This window comes from Thalassophryne amazonica, chromosome 8 (genome assembly GCF_902500255.1).
Source record: "Thalassophryne amazonica chromosome 8, fThaAma1.1, whole genome shotgun sequence".
In the NCBI taxonomy this organism is placed as follows: domain Eukaryota; kingdom Metazoa; phylum Chordata; class Actinopteri; order Batrachoidiformes; family Batrachoididae; genus Thalassophryne; species Thalassophryne amazonica.
The window spans coordinates 31,889,332-31,915,588 of NC_047110.1; the positions used below are offsets into that span (position 1 = coordinate 31,889,332).

The 26,257-nt window shown below is 41.8% G+C and overlaps 1 protein-coding gene and 1 long non-coding RNA gene across 2 annotated transcripts in view; both read right to left on the reverse strand.

Annotated features, from left to right (window-relative positions):
* Window positions 1-26,257, reverse strand: part of ireb2 (iron-responsive element binding protein 2) — a 123,682-nt gene that overhangs the window by 25,972 nt on the left and 71,453 nt on the right. Inside the window, exons 16-18 of the mRNA XM_034175966.1 lie at window positions 26,092-26,216; window positions 25,784-25,888; window positions 25,525-25,667 (exon numbers count right to left, since the gene is read on the reverse strand). Coding sequence (XP_034031857.1) covers window positions 25,525-25,667; window positions 25,784-25,888; window positions 26,092-26,216 — 373 coding nt within the window. The remainder of the gene's footprint in view (window positions 1-25,524; window positions 25,668-25,783; window positions 25,889-26,091; window positions 26,217-26,257) is intronic.
* On the reverse strand, window positions 2,227-2,689 carry LOC117515406. Its single transcript, XR_004562143.1, has 2 exons — window positions 2,471-2,689; window positions 2,227-2,363 (listed from the first exon to the last, which is right to left on the reverse strand). It is a non-coding gene; the product is annotated as an uncharacterized LOC117515406 (long non-coding RNA).

The window sequence follows — 26,257 nt, forward strand, 5'->3', positions numbered from 1 at the left end:
CATGTCTGTGATCTGCTTTTTTTCTACAAAATTAAACAACTGAATGAACATCCTCCGAGGCTGGTGATTCCATAATTATTGCCAGGGGTTGTACAACACTTACAAGTGTTTTGTTTCGATTTTAAAAGGCTGCGCGTATGACTAATGGCCGTGCCGGTGCACTAAATCTTCTCAGGGCTGGTCCTTTTACTGTGTCCATGACTACATCATAACACAACATCACACTTGCATCAACTTTGGAATTAATCTGTGACTCCGTTCTTAATGTTAGCAGCTACATTCCATTGAAGCGCACACTGGTACTTCTCTAATAGCTACGTCACCGCTGTCGGAAAACATGAGTACTTTGTTTTTGGAAATCTCCGTTAACTGTTTGTTGCAAATGCCGCATACTTTGAAACAAGTAATCCGGACTGTCATAGGGTGGTCACTAACAGCCTAAATTTAAATTTTTATGATTTTTCACTGAGGACTTGTCATTTTGTTAATGTTTTATATTATTTCAAACACTTTGTGATTATTTTCCCTGACAAAAGAAACAGCAGTTTAGCTTATTGACCTTTTTTTTTTTTTTTTTTGCACTCTTTACCAACTTTAGACTACACTATGTAAAGACAATTTTTGTTCCTGGCTTCTAAGTGTATATTTCAACTGCCTATGTCTAAAGTCTATGGAAAAATGACTACATTCAGCACAAACATTGATTTCATTTTTTTTACATTCTAGAAAGTTCTAAAAGTTTCTTGAAATTTCTAGATAATTCTGGAAACTTCTAGAAAATTCTGGACAGTTCTAGCAGTTAAAGAATATTCTAGAAGACTACTCAGTAGTAGTGAAGGCGAATCGAGAATTTTCTTGAAAACAGACAAATTTCAAAATATCATTGTCCTGATCACAGAAGGCAAAGTTTCTGTGGAATAACAGCTATTTTCTATTTATTTAAGGCATAACAGGTTAGGAAAACGCACTGTGTACCCAGGAACAAAACAAAAATAAAAATTTGCTACATAGTGCTATTCGACTTAAACAGTTGCAAAAGGCTGTGACCTTGTGCTGACCCAGCAAATGTGACCTGACATCTGCTCATCGAGGAAGTGAAACAATTTTTTTTTATTCTACAGAAAACAAGTCACATTCCACTGATTATTATCACCAATTCCATTAGTCAGAGTGTAAACACAACCTTCAAATGTCCAGCAGCCTGCTGTCACAGGAGTCATTAAATACTGAAGAACATTCAGTTTGTGGCGACTTCTTGTCATTTCCCAATCATACAATTCCAAACTGTTAATAAAAACTCAACCAAGTAACAAACTGACCGTTTGCTCAACAGGTACTTGGCAGCAGCACTGACTCTGGCAATGCTGCCTGCTGGTGAGATGTGGTCTGTGGTGACTTTGTCTCCGAGGAACAGTAAGGCGTGGGCGTCCTCGATCGACTGAGGAGCTGGCACATCTTTATTCTGAAACAAAAGGCAAAAGAGAAATCAGCTGTTTTCAAACTAACATCAACATCAAAAGGATGAACCAGGAGCTTTACTGAGGCACACATGGCTACTGCCAAGGTCACGGGACTAACCAGTTTGCTGAAGAAAGCTGGTGAACGGATGTATGTGGACTTGTGGTCCCAAGGAAAAACCACAGAATCTGGACATTCAACACCGTTCCAAAATGTGTTGCCTTTCTACAAGATTCACAGTTGGGGGGGGGGGGTTGTTTGACATCACATCACTTGAGTGAAAAATAGAATTGTGTCCACATATCCACATTACAAAACTGTGCTGTATGTTAACATTTGATCAGTGGTAACCTTCTTGCAGCTAAACTAGAAGTAGGACAAAAAGTCAGAGAAAACAGACAGTAAAATGTTCTTTTCACCTCCATCCTGCCCCTGACATCGCTGAAGATGGTAGAGATGACTGTGTCCTCCTCGATCTTCGAACCTCCTCCCTGGATGGCCAATATCGCAGAGGTACACGTCCTTCCCCTCTGATGTCACACCCTGCTCAAACCAGAGGAAGCTTAATGCTTGTGAGGAAAAAGGGCAACAAATCAATCAATCAAATGCTGTCAATCTTCTGTTGCTCGTCTAAATCCTGAATAATTTCAGATCGAAACAGATAATAAACACAAAAGTGCATCTTTAAATCTGATTTGGTATTTTGTGTTTGTGTTGGAATGGGGGCAGCTGCACATGACTTATTTACCCAAAGTTTCTTTCTCAAAGTCGATTCCCATAGTCCCTGCAATAGCATAAGCCACCACCAGGGGAGGGGAGGCCAGATAGTTTGCACGCACACAGTCACATAGACGGCCTTCAAAATGCCTGTTTCCGGATAACACACCGCAAGTCACCAGGTTCCCCTTTAAAAAAAAAAAAAATGAATTAATATATCATGACTATCTGGTTGGCTTCTATGACTGTCAAGTATTTTCCACACCAACAGAATCCTGTAGAATGTGGTTGTTACCTGTTTGATTGCCTCCACGAGCAGCTTCTGGTAACGGTGACGTGTTCCCAACACAAGTGGCACAGCCGTAGCCGATCACTTCAAACCTGTGACAACACCACCAGGAGGTCAAGCGTCTTGTCCTCAGTACGACCAGATAATTACAATGTTCATCACGTATCACTCAAATAAATAACAGACCGCTGACAAAGTGCTACTGTGACACACACCACTGCAAATGTGTCACCTTTCCAATTCCAACCAAATTCAAAAGAAGAAATTCTATCAGGGCAAAAATTTCAGGGCTTCAACTGCTGCAACTTCACTTTTGGAGATCCACTGGTGATCCCTCGCCTGGCCGTGTTTGGTCAGCATCACATGGTTGGGTTAAGTCATTTTTCAGGGACCCATAAGCAGTGCTCATGAAGATGATAAAGAGATTTATAACATGTAGCATGTAATTCCTCCTCCTTTCTTTTTTACTGCTAAATAATGTGCAGTGACTGCAGGTTCCTCCGTACAGATTATACAAAAGCTTGTCAGTCGACAATGCGACCATGTGTTTGTTTCCAAGGGACAAAGCTAAGACAAAATGGCATTTTAAAAAAACAAAAACAGAACAACACCCTCAGTTCCTCAGGAACATATCGTCTTCAAGGACAGATTCACTTCGTCTGCATTTTTGCCAGAGTGACGTATTAACTCACAATCTGACCCCTGCCCTCATAGGACCCAAGGACACAGATATGAATGATATGAAACAGCTTCTAGACTGCAGCAAATGTCTCACAAACTCACAGCAAACTGCCTGCCTGAATATCACCAATGAGTATTCACTTATACACTCACAAAAATATAAACGCAACACTTTTGGTTTTGCTCCCATTTGTATGAGATGAACTCAAAGACCTAAAACTTTTCCACATACACAGTATCACCATTTCCCTCAAATATTGTTCACAACCAGTCTAAATCTGTCATAGTGAGCACTTCTCCTTTGCTGAGATATCCATCCCACCTCACAGGTGTGCCATATCAAGATGCTGATTAGACACCATGATTAGTGCACAAGTGTGCCTTAGACTGCCCACAATAAAAGGCCACTATGAAAGGTGCAGTTTTATCACACAGCACAATGCCACAGATGTCGCAAGATTTGAGGGAGCGTGCAATTGGCATGCTGACAGCAGGAATGTCAACCAGAGCTGTTGCTCGTGTATTGAATGTTCATTTCTCTAACCATAAGCCGTCTCCAAAGGCGTTTCAGAGAATCTGGCAGTACATCCAACCAGCCTCACAACAGCAGACCACATGTAACCACACCAGCCCAGGACCTCCACATCCAGCAATGTTCACACTCCAAGATCGTCTGAGGCCAACCACACGGACAGCTGCTGAAACAATCGTTTGCATAACCAAAGAATTTCTGCACAAACTGTCAGAAACCTCTCAGGGAAGCTCAATGCTGCATGCTCGTCGTCCTCATCGGGGTCTCGACCTGACTCCAGTTCGTCGTCGTAACCGACTTGAGTGGGCAAATGCTCACATTCGCTGGCGTTGGCACGTTGGAGAGGTGTTCTCTTCACGGATGAACCCCGGTTCACACTGTTCAGGGCAGATGGCAGACAGCGTGTGTGGCGTCGTGTGGGTGAGCGGTTTTCTGATGTCAATGTTGTGGATTGAGTGGCCCATGGTGGCGGTGGGGTTATGGTATGGGCAGGTGTCTGTTATGGACGAAGAACACAGGTGCATTTTATTGATGGCATTTTGAATGCACAGAGATCCCGTGACAAGATCCTGAGGCCCACTGTTATGCCATACATCCAAGAACATCACCTCGTGTTGCAGCAGGATAATGCACGGCCCCATGTTGCTAGGATCTGTACACAATTCTTGGAAGCTGAAAATGTCCCAGTTCTTGCATGGCCGGCATACTCACCAGACATGTCACCCATTGAGCATGTTTGGGATGCTCTGGACCGGCGTATACGACAGCGTGTACCAGTTCCTGCCAATATCCAGCAACTTCGCACAGCCATTGAAGAGGAGTGGACCAACATTCCACAGGCCACAATTGACAACCTGATCAACTCTATGCGAAGGAGATGTGTTGCACTGCATGAGGCAAATGGTGGTCACGCCAGATACTGTCTGGTATCCCCCCAAATAAAACAAAACCACCTTTCAGAGTGGCCTTTTATTGTGGACAGTCTAAGGCACACCTGTGCACTAATCATGGTGTCTAATCAGCATCTTGATATGGCACACCTGTGAGGTGGGATGGATTATCTCAGCAAAGGAGAAGTGCTCACTATCACAGATTTGGACTGGTTTGTGAACAATATTTGAGGGAAATGGTGATATTGTGTATGTGGAAAAAGTTTTAGATCTTTGAGTTCATCTCATACAAATGGGAGCAAAACCAAAAGTGTTGCGTTTATATTTTTGTTGAATGTAGATACCAAAGGAGACGGCGTCCTACACATGATGGGCTGGTCCTGTGGTCGAGCCTTTAAAGTAGACCTGCATTGAAATAAATGCAGTCAGATCTTTGGACCAAAAATGACATTTACACATAAGATTCTTCTGAATGTAGTAAAGTACATCTGCAAGCCCAGATCTGTCATTCAACGGGGAAATCTTCATTTTAAAAAAATGACAATTTAGAGCTAAAATGTGGCCCTCCGCAAAACTGTCAGCACACCCGGGACGTTGCCGAGACATAAGGAGAAGAACCTATCCCAGCATGCATTGCGCGCGCCAACTGTAATTTGTGGATTTACGTCAGTTTGCATCTCTTACAAAAGCACCTTCTTATTGTCTTATATGGAAGGATCGACTTTTTTTTAAAAACTTCATATTGTTTTGCGGTATGTTTGGTGAGTTACATTTCTTTATTTTTGCTTGAAAAAGATTTTTTCTGACTTTTTCATACGCCATTTGATTGAGTGTTGTCACATTGAAAAATCTACTGTCTTTAGCCTCCGGTGTTACCGTTGTGGGGTACGGATGCACGACTAGGGATGGGTATCGAGAACCGGTTCCTTTCGGGATTCGATCCAACGACATCAATAAGACTTTGTGCTTAACGATTCTGTTACTCGGTCCTTCAGAGTGGCCGCTGTTTTGGCGGGTGTTTGTCAGGAAAATGATAATTTCTCTACATTGATTACAGACCCTGCAGCGGGTTCCTTAATCAACTTTTCTGCAGTGCAGCTTTGCTTTAAACCTTGAACCAATCGAAGCGTGGTTCGCAGATTGAAGCAATGCGTCGATCGATTGCTTCGTTTCTTTCTTTCGCTTAATTTTCCCCCGCTAAAACCCTAAAGAGCATACGTCTGTGAGTATTATTTACCTTTTCTATGGTTAAACCGACCTGTTATGGTCTTCTGAAACAGTTGATAGATGTATTTTATAACTTAAAACGGAGCGATGCTAACGCGTTAGCATGTCTATGGCATTTCAATGTTAAAAGTTAGCATTTAGCAATTGCAGCCGTCCATCACGTTTGGGTGCATTTGTTTTCAAATTGTAATATTCCTTAAATTTATTTTTGCTTATATATTAATAATCTAATGATTATTATATACAATTTTAGAGAAAGAGACAAAAAGAACCTGAATAGAAACACAACAGAAATATATAATAGCAACTAACAATGAACATAAACAAATACATACAGAAATAAATAAGTGTTTCCTGTGAACACCTATTGACTCTTACACCTCCATTTCATCCGTCTTATTTAAGTTTAATGACAGTTTGTTTCGGTGAAACCATATTTTCACTGTGTTAATTTCTTCAGTGATTTCCTCCAGAACTATCTGCCAAACTAGAAAACTGCTGCATCCTAGTAAGAGCAGAATACTACTGGAATGAATCTGAATAAGGAAAGTTGTATTTTTTTTCTGACTAAATGGATGCTGCACTCACTCCAGTTTATCGTCTGGAATAGTCCCAGATTGCATTTCAGAGCTTCTAGAATTGAAACATTTTTGTGCACGTGGTGTTGGGGGGGTAATTTTGGGTTTCAGCTTTTTTTGTTTTTCACCACTTTCATCCCTGAATATGAGTTGTGATTCACTTTTGTGCGGATTAAAGTTATTAACTGGGACTCCTTTCTCGTTGCGAGAAAGAAATGACAATCGTCCTCCGTTCCTGTTCACACAGCTCTAAATGCTGTGCGGCTCTCTGACAAGTCAAGATAGAACGATAGAATCCAGTCTGAATTAATAAAGCGAAACACTGTTTTGTTTAATTTTTATTTATGTCCAGAGATCAAGGATACAGTGACTAATTTCATATTTATTTACTTTAAGACTCAATGAAATACATAGAAAAACCTGTAAACCTGTACTTTTAGTACAAAATTCACGAGGTATCGATAAGGAATCGATAAGGAATCGGATCGATAAGCAGAATCGATAATGGCATCGATAAAATCTTATCAATATCCATCCCTATGCACGACCCGCAAAGAATCCAAGTCATTAAAAAGATACAAACCTCTCTCAGTGGCCACAGAGCTCTGCGGCTGTGGTTACCGAGACCGTGCGGCGCTGCGGATTTTTTGACAAGAAGTCTATCCTTGCTGGCTGCCGGAGCGCTCTGCATCAAAACAGCAAACGTAGTCTCTGGACTTGTTGCCAAGTTGGCCGCACCTCCATTCAACACACAGGAAGGTGGTGCCGGAGTTGGCCACAGCTCTGCACAGCAGACATGAGGGCGGTGTGAGTGGCCCGCTGCGGCATTTACCGAGCCCGCAGACTCAGTAAGCGCATAGGAGGCAGTGAGAGCAAGGAATAAGGGTCGGAGAAGAACGTCGCCCGCTGTCGATGTCGCCGCTGATCTGAGCATGCAGAGCTGTTTCTCGCATTCATTGCAGCTTACTTTGGATGTTGAAACCAGGATGTGTATAACAGTAACATTACAAACAGATAAATCAATTCAATTGAGAAAATAGCGCTCTGTCTTCTCCCTCATGTCACGGCAATGTCCCCGGATGTACAAACAGTTTTCGCGGAGGGCCAAATTTTAGCTGCAAATTTGTCATTTTTAAACGAAGATTTCGCCGCTGAATTACAAATTTGGGCTTGCAGATTTACTTTACTGCATTCATAAGGGTCTTATAAATACATATCAGCTATTTCTTTCTGAGATCTGACCACATTTATTTCAATGCAGGTCTACTTCAATAGTTTTTTTTGCATCAACGTCTGCAGCAGGGCAATATCTGAAGGTTATCGTCATAATCAATAATTTTTTTTTGTTTTGTTTTTTTACTGATAGGTCACATCAGGGAGTATTCACTGGTGCATCCACCACACTACAGAACCATCTCGGGGCCTGGAGGGCAACCACTCAGGCAAACAACTTATCCATCACCACCTATCAAAAGTAATTATATCCCACAGGCAGGTGAAAGATCTTCCACTGCATGGCAGGTCCACACCTGAGGCAGCTCAATGGGCAGTTAAAAGACAGCAATATATCAAAGTAATAAAGTACCACTATAGTTACTAGGAAATGTGACTATTAACCCTTTCACAAAGGTTTCAAATACTGCATGCTTGAATGAGCACAGGGTTGTAGAAACAGGTTGGACAACACGTGGCGACCAAACAGAGGTTTAGCTAGGTGCATTGCATTAAGCAGATATCTTGTGTCTGTATTTATTTACACATGAACATAAACGTGTTTAAATGAATAAAGATTTGTGATGTGTGTTTACCCCCAGCTGGCTAAAATAAGGCAGAACTCCACTGATATTGAGGTAGTGAGTGACCATTCCAATTCCTGGAGCCAGGCTGGTCTGAATGTAAGGCTGACAGTAAGCCCCACCTCAACTGCCTTTTTCGCCAGCAGACCTGCAAGTGACAGTTCAACTTTAGGATAATGTTGCCTGCAGAACAACAAAACTGTACCACTTGCCTGGTTCAAAGAAAAATATACAGAAACAAAACAAAAAATAACATGAATGTTAGCCACAGCAGAAACACTGTGCACATTATGAAAGTTATGTTGCACATTATGACTTCACCCAGGTACAAAGGTGTTTTTATATAAACGGCTGAGTGGATCCTTGTCATTTGATGGTGCTTTGTATGTCACATGACATGGATTATTTGTCTCATTGTGTTGCACTGCATTTAGAGTGCAGTTTGGTTCCATTTAGAGTGCAAATTTGGTTCCATTGCACTGCACGCACACACACACACACAGCGCTGCCTGGAGGCTGTTAGCAGGAAGTTAGAATGAAAAGCTGGACTAATTTCTAACATGATTTTTTTTCGCTGCACCTGAGAATGTACACAGTCCTGTTTTTTTGGTAGTATACGCATGCACAAGTGCCAATCTGGTTGTGTGCGCACGTGCCGGGGGGACAATGACTCTACCGGGACGACATGCGCACGCACACACCACACCACTCCACTGTAAGCCGTCTGGATGCATGAAGAACTGTTTCAGATGAAAAGCTGATGTGATTTTTGGCTGGATTGAGGAACTACACAGTCTTTTTTTTAATGGACATTCTGAAGTCAGTGCACAGCATCACCGGACTACACGTCACAATTTGGGCTTTAGCAGCAGTGGAACGCAAAAATGTAAGTCCCTTTTCTGTTGTTTATAATTAATAAAATATCAAATGACAAGGATCTATTTTAGCTGTTATATAAAACAAGTAATGAATGTTTTTACATTTTTTCAATGGAACAAATATTTCATGAGGTGAACGTTGGAACATACCATTCAACGAGGCTTCACCTGTGGAATGGTATGTTCCAGCTTTCACCTCATGAAATATTCGTACCACTGAACTCAAACATTCATTATTTGTATAATGATAACCTGCTTAGGAACATTTTATTTATTCATTTTTGTAAATGGAGAATTGCAACTGTAAACATTTCCACACAAGCTTCATCAGTTGTTGACTGTGTAACTGTGACTGAATGCTTCACCTGCCGTCAGCATGACAGAAGGGTTACAGTTATTGGTGCAACTGATAACAGCAGCAATGACCACCGAGCCGTGGGCCAGCTGGTACTCCTGACCACAGTGTGAAAAAGGAACCTGCACGTCCTGCTGCTCCTTAGATATATGGAATCCTTTGAAGCCCACCTTAAAAGGAGACATATTTCACACTTCATTTGGACAGTCTTTTGTTTAAACTTGGACTTTAGAACTAGACCTCACTACTTCAAACAAAACCTATGGTCCTAACAAACCACATATTCAGTGATCAAAAGTGATTGTGATTGTGACCTTGCAGTGTATCTGGGAAAAGAAAATCATTCTGATTACAAAAATAATTCATTTAAATATGTAGTTAAAATTTTACCAAAGTCATTCAATGTAATTTTCTTTGTTTTTTCACTTTCACCTCCGCAAATGAAGGAGGGTGTTACATCATTGCAATCAAGTGAAGATGTACGGTGCATCTGGAAAGAAATCACAGCACTTCACTTTTTCCACACATTTTTTTTGTTACAGCCGCATCAAAATACATGAAATTCATTTTTCCCCTCAAAATTCTACACACAATGGCCCCATAATATGAAAAAAGTTTGAGATTTTTGCAAATATCTTAAAAATAAAAAATTAAGAAATCTCATGAATGTAAGCATTAACAGCCTTTGTGATGAAGCTCAAAATTTAACTCGGGTGCATCCTGTTTCTACTAATCATCCTTGAGATGTTTCTACAGCTTAACTGAAATCCACCTGGGTAAATTCAGTTGATTGGACATGATTTGCAAAGGGACAAACCTGTCTACATATAAGGTCCCACAGTTGACAATGCATGTCAGAGCACAAACCAAGCATGAAGTCAATGACCTCAGAGACAGGACTGTCTCGAGGCACAAATCTGGGGAAGGGTACAGAAACATTTCTGCTGCTTTGAAGGTCCCAATAAGCACAGTGGCCTCCATCACCTATAAATGGAAAAGGTCGGATCCACCAGGACTCTTCCGAGGAGCTGAACGCCCGTTTAAGCTGAGCAATCGGGGGAGAAGGGCCTTAGTCAAGGAGGTGACCAAGAACATCCGATGGTCACTCTGTCAGAGCTCTAGCATTCCTCTGTGGAGAGCGGAGAACCTTCAAGAAGGACAACCATCTCTGCAACAATCCACTAATCAGGCCTGTATTGTAGAGTGGCCAGACGGAAGCTAACTCCTTAGGTGCAGCCCGCCTAGAGTTTACCATAAGGCAACTGAAGGACTCTCAGACCATGAAAAGAAAATTTCTTGTCTGATGAGACAAGATTGAACATTTGGTGTGAATAGCCAGGCGTCATGTTGAAAGGAAACCAGGCACCATCCCATACAGTGAAGCATGGTGGTGACAGCATCATGCTGTGAGGATGTTTTTCAGCATCAGGAACCTGGGAGACTAGTCATGGATTGAGGGAAAGATGAATGCAGCAATGTAGAGAGACATCCAGGATGAAAACCAGCTCCAGAGAGCTGTGGACCTCAGAGTGGGGCGACGGTTCATCTTTCAGCAGAACAATGACCCTAAGCACACAGCCAAGATTAGAGCCAGACCGATATGGATTGTTTGAGGCCGATGCCAATAACGATATCTGGATGAAAAAATGCACATTAATTGATAAATCGGCTGATTTGCTGATAGCCGATAAATCAGCCGATATTATTATTTTAAATGAATAAAATGTTCTTTTTTGGACCCTTAACAAAAAAGGTATGAGCTAAAAGCCTGAAGCTTTGTCCTCATATTGATTAACTTTATAACAGAAGAATTTTCAAGTTCAAAAAATGCAAATGCAATGGGAGCAGTTAGGGGGCTATTCAAACGGGTCAACTAGTAAGATATCACTCCTGAAAACGATCTTTGCCATATCACGTGAACTAAATCTGCCCTACGATTGGATTTTGGAAAACCATGTGCGGAGAACCCAATTCCGATTGGACGCTCACATTTGCGCATGTCATCACACATCTTCTATGAGCCAACCACCCTACTGGTGGTTGGCTCTCATTGAGGGTATTGTATCACTTCCTGTTCGGGAGCACAGCGGTGTTTTTGCTGTATCTGTTAGCTGTTAATCTGCGTAGTTAGATTGATCTAGATAACTAGATAACGATTTATTTTCACAATGTAATCTTCACGTGCCTTAACTAAAGCACTCCCTCTGCTGACTCACCTCTAATTATTTACACATTATTCACTTTGTGTGTTTTTAGGAATCCGCCAGCTTAGCGCAGCTACTAGCTCTTAGCCGGTTTAGCATGGTGGCTTCTCCTGTCTCTCCTGCACTTCTCTGCTCTGGGTGTGAAATATTTAGTTATTCCTCGGCCACCTTTAGCAGTAATGGTACTTGTAACAAGTGTACCATATTCGTAGCTTTGGAGGCCAGGCTGCGCGAACTGGAGACTCGGCTCCGCACCTTGGAAAATCCTACAGCTAGCCAGGCCCCTGTAGTCGGTGCGGACCAAGGTAGCTTAGCTGCCGTTAGCTGCCCCCCAGCGGACCCCGAGCAGCCGGGAAAGCAGGCCGGCTGGGTGACTGTGAGGAGGAAGCGTAGTCCTAAACAGAAGCCCCCTGTACCACCAACCCGTTCACATCTCTAACCGTTTTTCCCCACTCGGCGACACACCCGAGGAACAAACTCTGGTTATTGGCGACTCTGATTTGAGAAATGTGAAGTTAGCGACACCAGCAACCATAGTCAATTGTCATCCAGGGGCCAGAGCAGGCGACATTGAAGGAAATTTGAAACTACTGGCTAAGGCTAAGCGTAAATTCGGTAAGACTGTAATTCATGTCGGCACTAATGACACCCGGTTACGCCAATCGGAGGTCACTAAAACTAATACTGAATTGGTGTGTAACTTTGCAAAAACAATGTCGGACTCTGTAGTTTTCTCTGGGCCCCTCCCCAATCGGACCGGGAGTGACATGTTTAGCCGCATGTTCTCCCTGAATTGCTGTCTGTCTGAGTGGTGTCCAAAAAATGAGGTGGGCTTCATAGATAATTGGCAAAGCTTCTGGGGAAAACCTGGTCTTGTTAGGAGAGACGGCATCCATCCCACTTTGGATAGAGCAGCTCTCATCTCTAGAAATCTGGCCAATTTTATTAAACCCTCCAAACCGTGACTACCCAGAGTTGGGACAGGAAGCAGAGTTGTAGTCTTACACACCTCTCTGCAGCTTCTCTCCCACTGCCACCCCCCAATACCCCATCCCCGTAGAGACGGTGCCTGCTCCCAGACCACCAACAACCAGTAAAAATCTATTTAAGCATAAAAATTCAAAAAGAAAAAATAATATAGCACCTTCAACTGCACCACAGACTAAAACAGTTAAATGTGGTTTATTAAACATTAGGTCTCTCTCTCTTCTAAGTCCCTGTTAGTAAATGATAATAATTGATCAACATATTGATTTATTCTGCCTTACAGAAACCGGTTACAGCAGGATGAATATGTTAGTTTAAATGAGTCAACACCCCCGAGTCACACTAATGTCAGAATGCTCGTAGCACGGGCCGAGGCGGAGGATTAGCAGCAATCTTCCACTCCTGCTTATTAATTAATCAAAAACCCAGACAGAGCTTTAATTCATTTGAAAGCTTGACTTTAGTCTTGTCCATCCAAATTGGAAGTCCCAAAAACCAGTTTTATTTGTTGTATCTATCGTCCACCTGGTCATTACTGTGACTTTCTCTGTGAATTTTCAGACCTTTTGTCTGACTTAGTGCTTAGCTCAGATAAGATAATTATAGTGGGTGATTTTAACATCCACATAGATGAGAATGACAGCCTCAACACTGCATTTAATCTATATTAGACTCAACTGGCTTTGCTCAAAATGTAAATGAGTCCACCCACCACTTTAATCATACTTTAGATCTGTTTTGACTTATGGTATGGAAATTGAAGACTTAACAGTATTCCCTGAAAACCCCCTTCTGTCTGATCATTTCTAATAACATTTACATTTACTTTAATGGACTACCCAGCAGTGGGGAATAAGTTTCATTACAATAGAAGTCTTTCGGAAAGCGCTGTAACTAGGTTTAAGGATATGATTCCCTTTGTTATGTCTGCAATGCCATATACCAACACAGTGCAGAGTAGCTACCTAAACTCTGTGAGTGAGATAGATTATCTCGTCATAGTTTTACATCCTCATTGAGCACAACTTTGGATGCTGTAGCTCCTCTGAAAGAGAGAGCCTTAAATCAGAAGTGCCTGAGTGGTATAACTCCAAACTCGCAGCTTAAAGCAGATAACCCGTAAGTTGGAGAGGAAATGGCGTCTCACTAATTTAGAAGATCTTCACTTAGCCTGGAAAAAGAGTCTGTTGCTCTATAAAAAAGCCCTCCGTAAAGCTAGGACATCTTACTACTCATCACTAATTGAAGAAAATAAGAACCCCAGGTTTCTTTTCAGCACTGTAGCCAGGCTGACAAAGAGTCAGAGCTCTATTGAGCCGAGTATTCCTTTAACTTTAACTAGTAATGACTTCATGACTTTCTTTGCTAAAAAATTTTAACTATTAGAGAAAAAATTACTCATAACCATCCCAAAGACATATCGTTATCTTTGCTGCTTTCAGTAATGCGGTATTTGGTTAGACTCTTTCTCTCCGATTGTTCTGTCTGAGTTATTTTCATTAGTTACTTCCTCCAAACCATCAACATGTCTATTAGACCCCATTCCTACCAGGCTGCTCAAGGAAGCCCTACCTATTAATGCTTCGATCTTAAATATGATCAATCTATCTTTATTAGTTGGCTATGTACCACAGGCTTTTAAGGTGGCAGTAATTAAACCATTACTTAAAAAGCCATCACTTGACCCAGCTATCTTAGCTAATTATAGGCCAATCTCCAACCTTCCTTTTCTCTCAAAAATTCTTGAAAGGGTAGTTGTAAAACAGCTAACTGATCATCTGCAGAGGAATGGTCTATTTGAAGAGTTTCAGTCAGGTTTAGAATTCATCATAGTACAGAAACAGCATTAGTGAAGGTTACAAATGATCTTATGGCCTCAGACAGTGGACTCATCTCTGTGCTTGTTCTGTTAGACCTCAGTGCTGCTTTTGATACTGTTGACCATAAAATTTTATTACAGAGATTAGAGCATGCCATAGGTATTAAAGGCACTGCTCGGTGGTTTGAATCATATTTATCTAATAGATTACAATTTGTTCATGTAAATGGGGATCTTCTTCACAGACTAAGGTTAATTATGGAGTTCCCAAGGTTCTGTGCTAGGACCAATTTTATTCACTTTATACATGCTTCCCTTAGGCAGTATTAGAAGCATTGCTTAAATTTTCATTGTTACGCAGATGATACCCAGCTTTATCTATCCATGAAGCCAGAGGACACACACCAATTAGCTAAACTGCAGGATGTCTTACAGACATAAAGACATGGATGACCTCTAATTTCCTGCTTTTAAACTCGATAAAACTGAAGTTATTGTACTTGGCCCCACAAATCTTAGAAACATGGTGTCTAACCAGATCCTTACTCTGGATGGCATTCCTGACCTCTAGTAATACTGTGAGAAATCTTGGAGTCATTTTTGATCAGGATATGCTTCAATGCCATATTAACAAATATGTAGGACTGCTTTTTTACATTTGCGCAATATCTCTAAAATTAGAAAGGTCTTGTCTCAGGATGCTTAGTACCATATCACCCCAATAGAGTCGCTCTCAGACTGCAGGCTTACTTGTAGTTCCTAGTTTGTAAGAGTAGAATGGGAGGCAGAGCCTTCAGCTTTCAGGCTCCTCTCCTGTGGAACCAGCTCCCAATTCGGATCAGGGAGACAGACACCCTCTCTACTTTTAAGATTAGGCTTAAAACTTTCCTTTTTGCTAAAGCTTATAGTTAGGGCTGGATCAGGTGACCCTGAACCATCCCTTAGTTATGGCTATAGACTTAGACTGCTGGGGGTTCCCATGATGCACTGTGTGTTTCTTTCTCTTTTTGCTCTGTATGCACCACTCTGCATTTAATCATTAGTGATTGATCTATGCTGTCTTCCACAGCATGTTTTTCCTGATTCTCTCCCTCAGCCCCAACCAGTCCCAGCAGAAGACTGCCCCTCCCTGAGCCTGGTTCAGCTGAGGTTTCTTCTGTTTAAAAGGGAGTTTTCCTTCCCACTGTCGCCAAGTGCTTGCTCACAGGGGGTCGTTTTGACCGTTGGGGTTTTTCTGTAATTATTGTATGGCTTTTGCCTTGCAATATAAAGATTTGGCGCTATATAAATAAAATTGATTTGATTTGATTCTATGAGCAGTACCAAGATGGCCGACAGTGGATTGAAAGTCCGTAGAGTTAACTTTTCAGCAAAAAAAAAGTAAGTTTCTATCTCATATCATTAAAAAGTTATTTACAATTTAGTAAAGCTTGGTCCCAGCCATAGTATACGATAATATTGGCCGGCAAGCCCGGCGCCAGAAAATATTAAGGGGGTGATGAGTTTATCACAGGGGGGGGGCACCCCCCCCCAAAAAAGTGCACACCGGAGGGGACGTGCCTCTGAGCGTGCGTAATAAATTAGGTGCGCTCCTGGAAAGCTCATGTATTTAGGCTACATCGTTGTAAGAGACTGACTGAGTAAGAGTAAACAGTGATGACAGTATTTTTTTTTATTATTTGAACGTATAGACCCTCGGTCAAGTGATCTCCTGCATACCACAAAACCAAACCAACAACTGATCTGAGAAACGACACGAGACAGTAGATTAACCCCACATACAGCCTCCATCACAAGCGCAAACACAGCGCAATTGGGCATGTGCGCCACTCCATGGCACAGAGCCAACTACGCATACAGTCACAAAGTTCTTCTGAAAAACTGGAGCGATCTGAATTCGTTGGATGAATATGGGTGTGTGTGGAGACAATTCACCTCGTTCACAACGTGACAGAACTTAACGATGCGCTGTTATGCGCAATAGCGCGCAACAACACGGAACATTATTCTTGACCGTGCGTAATGGTTCCTGATAATTCTCCAGCAACACGTGCCATTAATCGTAAGTGTGGTAACAGGTTGCAGCAGTTCCTGAGGACACCTGATGCCTCTGCCCCGAATCATCACATTCGTGATCAGCGGCCAAGAATGTGTACTTCGTGGCATTCGACTTGTCGTCGTTATGTGTAAACGCAGCATTAACACCCTCCCCAAGTGAGTCATGCTGCATGATCTGCCTTTTGCTTGGTGGACTTGACGAATCCCAGGAACTCCAGCTCTGACACTGCTTGAATAAATCGAGCATGCTTTAGTTCATCCACCTTGCCATAATCGCTGGACTCAGGATCCTTGCCCTCTGCCGCACTGACAAGCGCAACCCTCAACCTATCAAATCGAACATAGACACACACCATATCCATTTGTTTTAAAATTAATTACTTTAGTTAATTAATTTGTTTATTTGTTAAATAGTGATATTATTGAATAACTAATATTTTGCTATATTTTCCAGTATTTCTTTTTCTTTCTTTTTATTTTATTTTTTGATAATTCTCACATCCGAGGGGGCGGGGTTGATGACGTGAGGGGGCGTTGCCCCCAAACGCCCCCTTGTGGCGCCGGGTCTGTCGGCCGACCGACCGTCGTGCTCTAGCCAAGATATCAAAGGAGTGGCTTCAGGACAACTCTGTGAATGTCCTTGAGTGGCCCAGCCGGAGCCCAGACCTGAATCCAATTGAACACGCATGGAGAGATCTGAAATGGCTGTGCACTGATGCTCCCCATCCAACTTGATGGACTGCAAAGAGGAATGGACAAAACTGCCCAAAAATAGTGTGTGCCAAGTTTGAGGCATTATATTCAAGAAGACTTGAGGCTGTAATTGCTGTCAAAGGTGCATCAACAAGTATTGAGCAAATGGTGTGAACACTTATGTACATGTGATTTGTTTTTAGTTTTTGTTAATAAATTTGCGAAAAACAAAACAAAACTTATTTCCATGTTGTGCTTATGGAGTTTTGTGTTGTGAGTAGAATTTTGAGGGGAAATTGAATTTACTCCACTTTGGAATAAGGCTGTAACATAAAATGTGAAAAAGTGATGCACTGTGAATACTTTCTGGATGCACCGTATATCATTACAGTGTTTCAAGTTTTCACCAGTCGGAGTCATTGTGTGGAACAACACCATTATCTCAGTGCCAAAATTAGCAGTTTTTGGAAAAATACACAAATATTAAAGTGTGGTGTGTCTCTTACCTTCTCATTAAGACAGTGTTGGAAATCTTGCTTCATGCTACTGACCGCCACTTTGTCCTGAGGCCTTTTTGGCCCGCTCACATAGGGCACCATGGTGCTCAGATTTATCTCTATAATCTGCACAAATACATTTTATTGGTCATTAGATAAATGACATCATACCGCTGCACTAAAAGCTCATTTCTTCTTTGAAGGTCATTATGCAGTACTTGCAAATATCACCATGAATTAAAAAAAATGGTGCACTGTCGTTCACATGGATGATATAAGATATCACTAGAAAAGTGGGCATAGCCAAACTCCAAAAATTATATGTTGGTCAAAATAAAAAATAAAAAATAAAAAAATCTTAAAAACTCATGAGATATGTTTTGGAGCTTAGCTTCTCTTCTCAAATATCAGCTCAATATCTTTAAAAACTGCTGACCAAAGGCTCTAGGTGGCATTTTCAATTTGGCCACCATAGCAGCTATATTTGAAATCGGATCGCAACCTCTCAACAAATTTTGGCATCCTCATGGGTAGGAACATGCACACCAAGCTTCAGCTTCATTGGTTCAGTGGTTTGTGAGGAGTATGTTAAAGTGATAACTGGAAAAGTGGGCCTGATCACAGTCCAGGGGTCATATAACAATCTAAACTGAAAATTTTGCAAAACCCACTGGACTGTTTTGGGCTTGATGATTGCAACAGATGTAGCAAATTTTAGCTCAGTTGCTGCATCAATGGCTGACAAATGGCTATATATGAGATTTTCAAGATGGACACCATGGCGGCCATATTTGAAATTGGATCGGAACGCCGAAAACAAACTTTGGTGTCCTCATGGGTAGGAACATGGGTAGGAACACCAAGTTTCAGCCTCATTGGTCCAGCGATTTGGAGAAGAAAATGTTTACAAACATTGACGACAGACAGACAACTCATGGCATAAACTAAGTGTGGGGGGGGGTTCCAATAAAAAGAAAAGAAAATTCAATACTTTAAGGAATTTCACAAACACATAAATAATATAGGGCCACAGAAATGACACTGGGCGTCAAGCGCTGTATCACTGACTCTCACTGAGGCTTGAATAATTTGTCCACTTGGAGCCAGAGAGTCCGGACGAGATGGGAGAAATTACCTCCGAGTATTCTGGGTCTTCTGATGGGTCATCATAGTTTCTTAAAAGTTTCACAGCCTTCATATAGGCCTCCAGCTGTTCAAGTACTTGCTGTTTAAAATCTGAGAGAGAAATTACAACAGATGGAGTCATGAATGTGAGAGAATTCAAAGCCTTCAGGAGGAAGGGCAGCTCTCCACCAGCACTGTTTACGGTGCGGGTGGGGAGCTGTTGACCCTGACTGGGATGTTGTCAGGGCGGTGGAAGGAGTACTTCGAGGATCTCCTCAATCCCATTGTCACGTCTTCCGAAGAGGAAGCAGAGACTGGGGACTCGGAGGCAGACTCATCCATTACCCAGGCTGAAGTCACCGAGGTGGTTAGAAAGCTCCTCGGTGGCAATGCTCCTGGGGTGGATGAAATCTGTCCTGAGTACCTTAAGTCTCTGGATGTTGTGTGTCTTGGCTGACATGCCTCTGCAACATCGCGTGGCGATCGGGGACAGTGCCTCTGGATTGGTAGACCGGGTGGTGGTCCCTCTGTTTAAGAAGGGGGACCGGAGGGTGTGTTCCAACTATAGGGGGATCACACTCATCAGCCTCCCCGGTAAGGTCTATTCCAGAGTACTGGAGAGGAGAATTCGACCGATGGTCGAACCTCGGATTCAGGAGGAGCAGTGTGGTTTTCGTGCTGGTCGCGGCACACTGGACCAGCTCTACACGCTCCATCGGGTGCTCGAGGGTTCATGGGAGTTTGCCCAACCAGTCCACATGTGTTTTGTGGATCTGGAGAAGGCATTCGACCGTGTCCCTCGGCGCACCCTGTGGGGAGTGCTCCGGGAGTACGGGGTCCTTTGCTAAGGGCTATCCGGTCCCTGTACGACCGCAGCAGGAGCTTGGTTCGCATTGCCGGTAGTAAGTCAAACCTGTTTCCAGTGCACGTTGGCCTCCACCAGGGCTGCCCTTTGTCACCGGTTCTGTTCATTATTTTTATGGACAGAATTTCTAGGCGCAGCCAGGGTGTAGAGGGGGTCTGGTTTGGGAAGCACAGAATCTCATCTCTGCTGTTTGCGGACGATATGGTTCTGTTGGCTTCGAGTGTGAAGCGTCCGGGATGAAAATCAGCACCTCCAAATCCGAGGCCATGGTTCTCGACCGGAAAAAGGTGCTTTGCCCTCTTCAGGTCGGTGGAGTGTCCTTGCCTCAAGTGGAGGAGTTTAAGTATCTCGGGGTCTTGTTCACGAGTGAGGGACGGATGGAGCGTGAGATCGATAGACGGATCGGTGCAGCATCTGCAGTGATGCGGTCGCTGTATCGGACCGTCGTGGTGAAGAGAGAGCTGAGTAGGGGGTAAAGCTCTCGATTTACCAATCGATCTACGTTCCGATCCTCACCTATGGTCATGAGATTTGGCTCATGACCTGGGAAGCAAAGTAACAGAGCTGCTACAGATAAAAAGGAGCTGTGTTGTTTGATGCACACTGATCTGTGATGGAATTGGCCAAGTGATCCTGTTAGGGTTGTAAGGATGGCAAGCTACTGAACAAACTGTTAGGAGCCAGAGGAGCTTACAACATCTGCACCCTCCCTACTGGTCTGATAGGAGGCTGTCACAGCCTGTGCTCTGTCCCCTCCCCATCTCATTAGACTGAACACCGACTTACCCACGTCTCTTCTCCATAATGGATATTTGCACATGGACATTTTCTCACTAATCATAAGATAATTACATGTACAACCATGTGTGGTTCAGCGTGTAATTATATCAATCAACAAGTTCTTCTGGGGATATTGAATTGCTGTGGTATTTGGTGTGCTGTTCTAACCAAGGAATTTGTTAACCAATCTTGTGCACTTTATTAATTTCTGGACCTTAACTGCAGAATTTTAAATATTGGGTATTCATTTATTTTGGTGGTTTTTTTCATTTGGTTCAATACATACTATCGGCACCAAAATTAATTTGATCTGTGTCTGTTGTTATTAATTGCTGACCACCCAGCTCCAGAAATCCAGAAATCGTTCCAAGACTCCTGATTTAGCCGATGATATCTATAGTTTTAATACCTAGAAATTGTTACCTATATTAGTGCTAGTCCAGCGCTACAATAAGCACATTTAAAACATTAAATCTCAGCCTCGGAGCCAGGACCTGAATGGGGGAGGGGGGCTTTTTTTTGTAAAAGTGGACCTTTGTCTGCAGGGGGTCTGGGGACTGCTCAAGGCCCCCACAAAAGTTTGGGTTTTGATGTCTAGTGATCCATTCTGGAGGGTGATAACAACAAGAGCAGTAATCATTTTCATATTTTTTGGCTTCCCTCATCCTAACTAACATGATTTTAAAGCTAGAACCCCAAAACAGACCCAAGTAATGCCTAAGTTTAGACATTACATAAAAAAAGATATTGCTTCACATCCCACTTTAGTTATACAGAAAAGTTAAATTAACTAAACCTATTTTTATATACGGCCCATCAATTAATTTAGTCCAGACTATAGTAAAACCTAGAGCCAGAGTAATACTGATTTAAACATTTTAGTTGTTAAAATTATTATTACAAGTAATAGCAGTATTCAATATAACAAAATGCTAAAATAACCCTCGGCTGTATGAGCCTTGTCTTTTTTATAATTTGCAGTTGTTTAACTGGTATCCCAGTGCAAATAGGGTGCAACATTTAAACCTCATTAACGTTGTAAAAACATATGAATTTATCCTGACATTAAAGGACATTTAATGTCACATTTTTTAACATCCCAGTTAGCGAGACAACATAAAAATACTCATGCCTGCAAGCCTCTCCGTACACATGCTCTAATAATTAGTGGTAGTTGATGTATTTCATTGGTAATTATTCCTCTCACTCTGAGCGTTAGCAGTTACATTTCCGGAAAACGTCTTAGTCAGCAATTCTTGATGTGTGACATACATTTTAGAATGAGCAGAAACATTCCGATGACTGACAGAGGGAAACAAACCTACTACATCTGAAAATAATGCTTTTGAACTTTCTTTCGAAGAGTGATGGCTTGGATTTATAGAGGATTTACAGAGAGGAGACAACACACTTCACCCTGAAAACTCTTAACTTCTTCTTCAGTCTGTTGATTTTCTAACCTAAAGTGCAGTCGCGCTGTTTGGTGGCAGGATGTTGTTTTAATGATGCAGTCATCATGGACATGGACAGTTTCCACCATGCTGCGTTTACAGACTGCCTAAAAATTGCAGATGTATTTCTCATACTGGAAAAAGTCAGGAGATATGGACTCTCTATCTAACGTGCCACAATCGTGACAGAACTTCAGCTGAGGGAAGAGCTGCAATCGGACACCATTTTCTGGTCAGTGATGCGCGATCAGTACCTGAAGACAAGTGGGACCTGGACTTGTTTTCTGACTGGCAATCCGTGTGAGAACGAGTGGACCTGTTCTCTGGCTGGCAATAGCGCGCGATGCATGTGTGCGATGCATGCGTGCGGGCTTCTTTGATGTTGTGGACTTTTTATTTGGAAATGTTTACAACTGGTGAGCGGCATGTTAATTTTTTAAATCTTCCGTTGTGTTCCTTTCAATGGAGCTTTCACTGAAGTAAAATTTTTATTAATTAATTTTACTTGAGAGAGTCTGTGGGATGTTGGTCTATGTGCACAGCACACCGTTTAATCTGCATCTCAGCTGTATATTGCAGCTTTGTACATGGATGTGAAATATCACAGATCTGACTGATCTGATCACATCTGTCTGTATTTCACATCCACACATAAAGCCGCAATTAACAGCTAAGCTGTGTGTTAAAACAACCCATATCTCAGCTGTTTAATTTCCTTTGTACATGGACATGAAATTTTTTCACAGGCAACAAGAGGACACAGATATATTAGATTTTTTCACAGTTATAATACAACCCCTGGAAAAAAAATTATGGAATCACCGGCCTCGGAGGATGTTCATTCAGTTGTTTTAATTTGTAGAAAAAAAAAGCAGATCACAGACATGACACAAAACTGAAGTCATTTCAAATGGCAACTTTCTGGCTTTTAGACCAAGCAGAGGGAAAAAATATGGAATCACTCAATTCTGAGGAAAAAATTATGGAATCATGAAAAACAAAAGAACGCTCCAACACATCACTAGTATTTTGTTGCACCACCTCTGGCTTTTATAACAGCTTGCAGTCTCTGAGGCACGGACTTAATGAGTGACAAACAGTACTCTTCATCAATCTGGCTCCAACTTTCTCTGATTGCTGTTGCCAGATCAGCTTTGCAGATTGGAGCCTTGTCATGGACCATTTTCTTCAACTTCCACCAAAGATTTTCAATTGGATTAAGATCCGGACTATTTGCAGGCCATGACACTGAACCTATGTGTCCTTTCGCAAGAAATGTTTTCACAGTTTTTGCTCTATGGCAACATGCATTATCATCTTGAAAATGATTTCATCATCCCCAAACATCCTTTCAATTGATGGGATAAGAAAAGTGTCCAAAATATCAACGTAAACTTGTGCATTTATTGATGATGTAATGACAGCCATCTCCCCAGTGCCTTTACCTGACATGCAGCCCCATATCATCAATGAATGTGGAAATTTACATGTTCTCTTCAGGCAGTCATCTTTATAAATCTCATTGGAACGGCACCAAACAAAAGTTCCAGCATCATCACCTTGCCCAATGCAGATTCGAGATTCATCACTGAATATGACTTTCATCCAGTCATCCACAGTCCACGAATGCTTTTCCTTAGCCCATTGTAACCTTGTTTTTTTCTGTTTAGGTGTTAATGATGGCTTTCGTTTAGCTTTTCTGTATGTAAATCCCATTTCCTTTAGGCGGTTTCTTACAGTTCGGTCACAGACGTTGACTCCAGTTTCCTCCCATTCGTTCCTCATTTGTTTTGTTGTGCATTTTCGATTTTTGGACATATTGCTTTAAGTTTTCTGTCTTGACGCTTTGATGTCTTCCTTGGTCTACCAGTATGTTTGCCTTTAACAACATTCCCATGTTTGTATTTGGTCCAGAGTTTAGACACAGCTGACTGTGAACAACCAACATCTTTTGCAACATTGCGTGATGATTTACCCTCTTAAGAGTTTGATAATCCTCTCCTTTGTTTCAATTGACATCGCTCGTGTTGGAGCCATGATTCATGTCAGTCCACTTGGTACAACAGCTCTCCAAGGTGTGATCACTCCTTTTTAGATGCAGACTAACGAGCAGATCTGATTTGATGCAGGTGTTAGTTTTGGGGATGGAAATTTCATGGGTGATTCCATAATTTCTTCCTCAATTGAGTGAGTCCATATTTTTTTCCCCTCTGCTTGGTCTAAAAAAGTAACCGTTACTGACTGCCACAATTTTTTTTTCCTGATTTCTTATAGTGGTTCTTAAAGCCAAGAAGTTGGCATTTGAAATGACTTCAGTTTTGTGTCATGTCTGTGATCTGCTTTTTTTCTACAAAATTAAACAACTGAATGAACATCCTCCGAGGCTGGTGATTCCATAATTATTGCCAGGGGTTGTACAACACTTACAAGTGTTTTGTTTCGATTTTAAAAGGCTGCGCGTATGACTAATGGCCGTGCCGGTGCACTAAATCTTCTCAGGGCTGGTCCTTTTACTGTGTCCATGACTACATCATAACACAACATCACACTTGCATCAACTTTGGAATTAATCTGTGACTCCGTTCTTAATGTTAGCAGCTACATTCCATTGAAGCGCACACTGGTACTTCTCTAATAGCTACGTCACCGCTGTCGGAAAAACATGAGTACTTTGTTTTTGGAAATCTCCGTTAACTGTTTGTTGCAAATGCCGCATACTTTGAAACAAGTAATCCGGACTGTCATAGGGTGGTCACTAACAGCCTAAATTTAAATTTTTATGATTTTTCACTGAGGACTTGTCATTTTGTTAATGTTTTATATTATTTCAAACACTTTGTGATTATTTTCCCTGACAAAAGAAACAGCAGTTTAGCTTATTGACCTTTTTTTTTTTTTTTTTGCACTCTTTACCAACTTTAGACTACACTATGTAAAGACAATTTTTGTTCCTGGCTTCTAAGTGTTATATTTCAACTGCCTATGTCTAAAGTCTATGGAAAAATGACTACATTCAGCACAAACATTGATTTCATTTTTTTTTACATTCTAGAAAGTTCTAAAAGTTTCTTGAAATTTCTAGATAATTCTGGAAACTTCTAGAAAATTCTGGACAGTTCTAGCAGTTAAAGAATATTCTAGAAGACTACTCAGTAGTAGTGAAGGCGAATCGAGAATTTTCTTGAAAACAGACAAATTTCAAAATATCATTGTCCTGATCACAGAAGCAAAGTTTCTGTGGAATAACAGCTATTTTCTATTTATTTAAGGCATAACAGGTTAGGAAAACGCACTGTGTACCCAGGAACAAAACAAAAATAAAAATTTGCTACATAGTGCTATTCGACTTAAACAGTTGCAAAAGGCTGTGACCTTGTGCTGACCCAGCAAATGTGACCTGACATCTGCTCATCGAGGAAGTGAAACAATTTTTTTTTTATTCTACAGAAAACAAGTCACATTCCACTGATTATTATCACCATTCCATTAGTCAGAGTGTAAACACAACCTTCAAATGTCCAGCAGCCTGCTGTCACAGGAGTCATTAAATACTGAAGAACATTCAGTTTGTGGCGACTTCTTGTCATTTCCCAATCATACAATTCCAAACTGTTAATAAAAACTCAACCAAGTAACAAACTGACCGTTTGCTCAACAGGTACTTGGCAGCAGCACTGACTCTGGCAATGCTGCCTGCTGGTGAGATGTGGTCTGTGGTGACTTTGTCTCCGAGGAACAGTAAGGCGTGGGCGTCCTCGATCGACTGAGGAGCTGGCACATCTTTATTCTGAAACAAAAGGCAAAAGAGAAATCAGCTGTTTTCAAACTAACATCAACATCAAAAGGATGAACCAGGAGCTTTACTGAGGCACACATGGCTACTGCCAAGGTCACGGGACTAACCAGTTTGCTGAAGAAAGCTGGTGAACGGATGTATGTGGACTTGTGGTCCCAAGGAAAAACCACAGAATCTGGACATTCAACACCGTTCCAAAATGTGTTGCCTTTCTACAAGATTCAACAGTTGGGGGGGGGGGGGGGGGGTTGTTTGACATCACATCACTTGAGTGGAAAAATAAGAATTGTGTCCACATATCCACATTACAAAACTGTGCTGTATGTTAACATTTGATCAGTGGTAACCTTCTTGCAGCTAAACTAGAAGTAGGACAAAAAGTCAGAGAAAACAGACAGTAAAATGTTCTTTTCACCTCCATCCTGCCCCTGACATCGCTGAAGATGGTAGAGATGACTGTGTCCTCCTCGATCTTTCGAACCTCCTCCCTGGATGGCCAAATATCGCAGAGGTACACGTCCTTCCCCTCTGATGTCACACCTGCTCAAACCAGAGGAAGCTTAATGCTTGTGAGGAAAAAG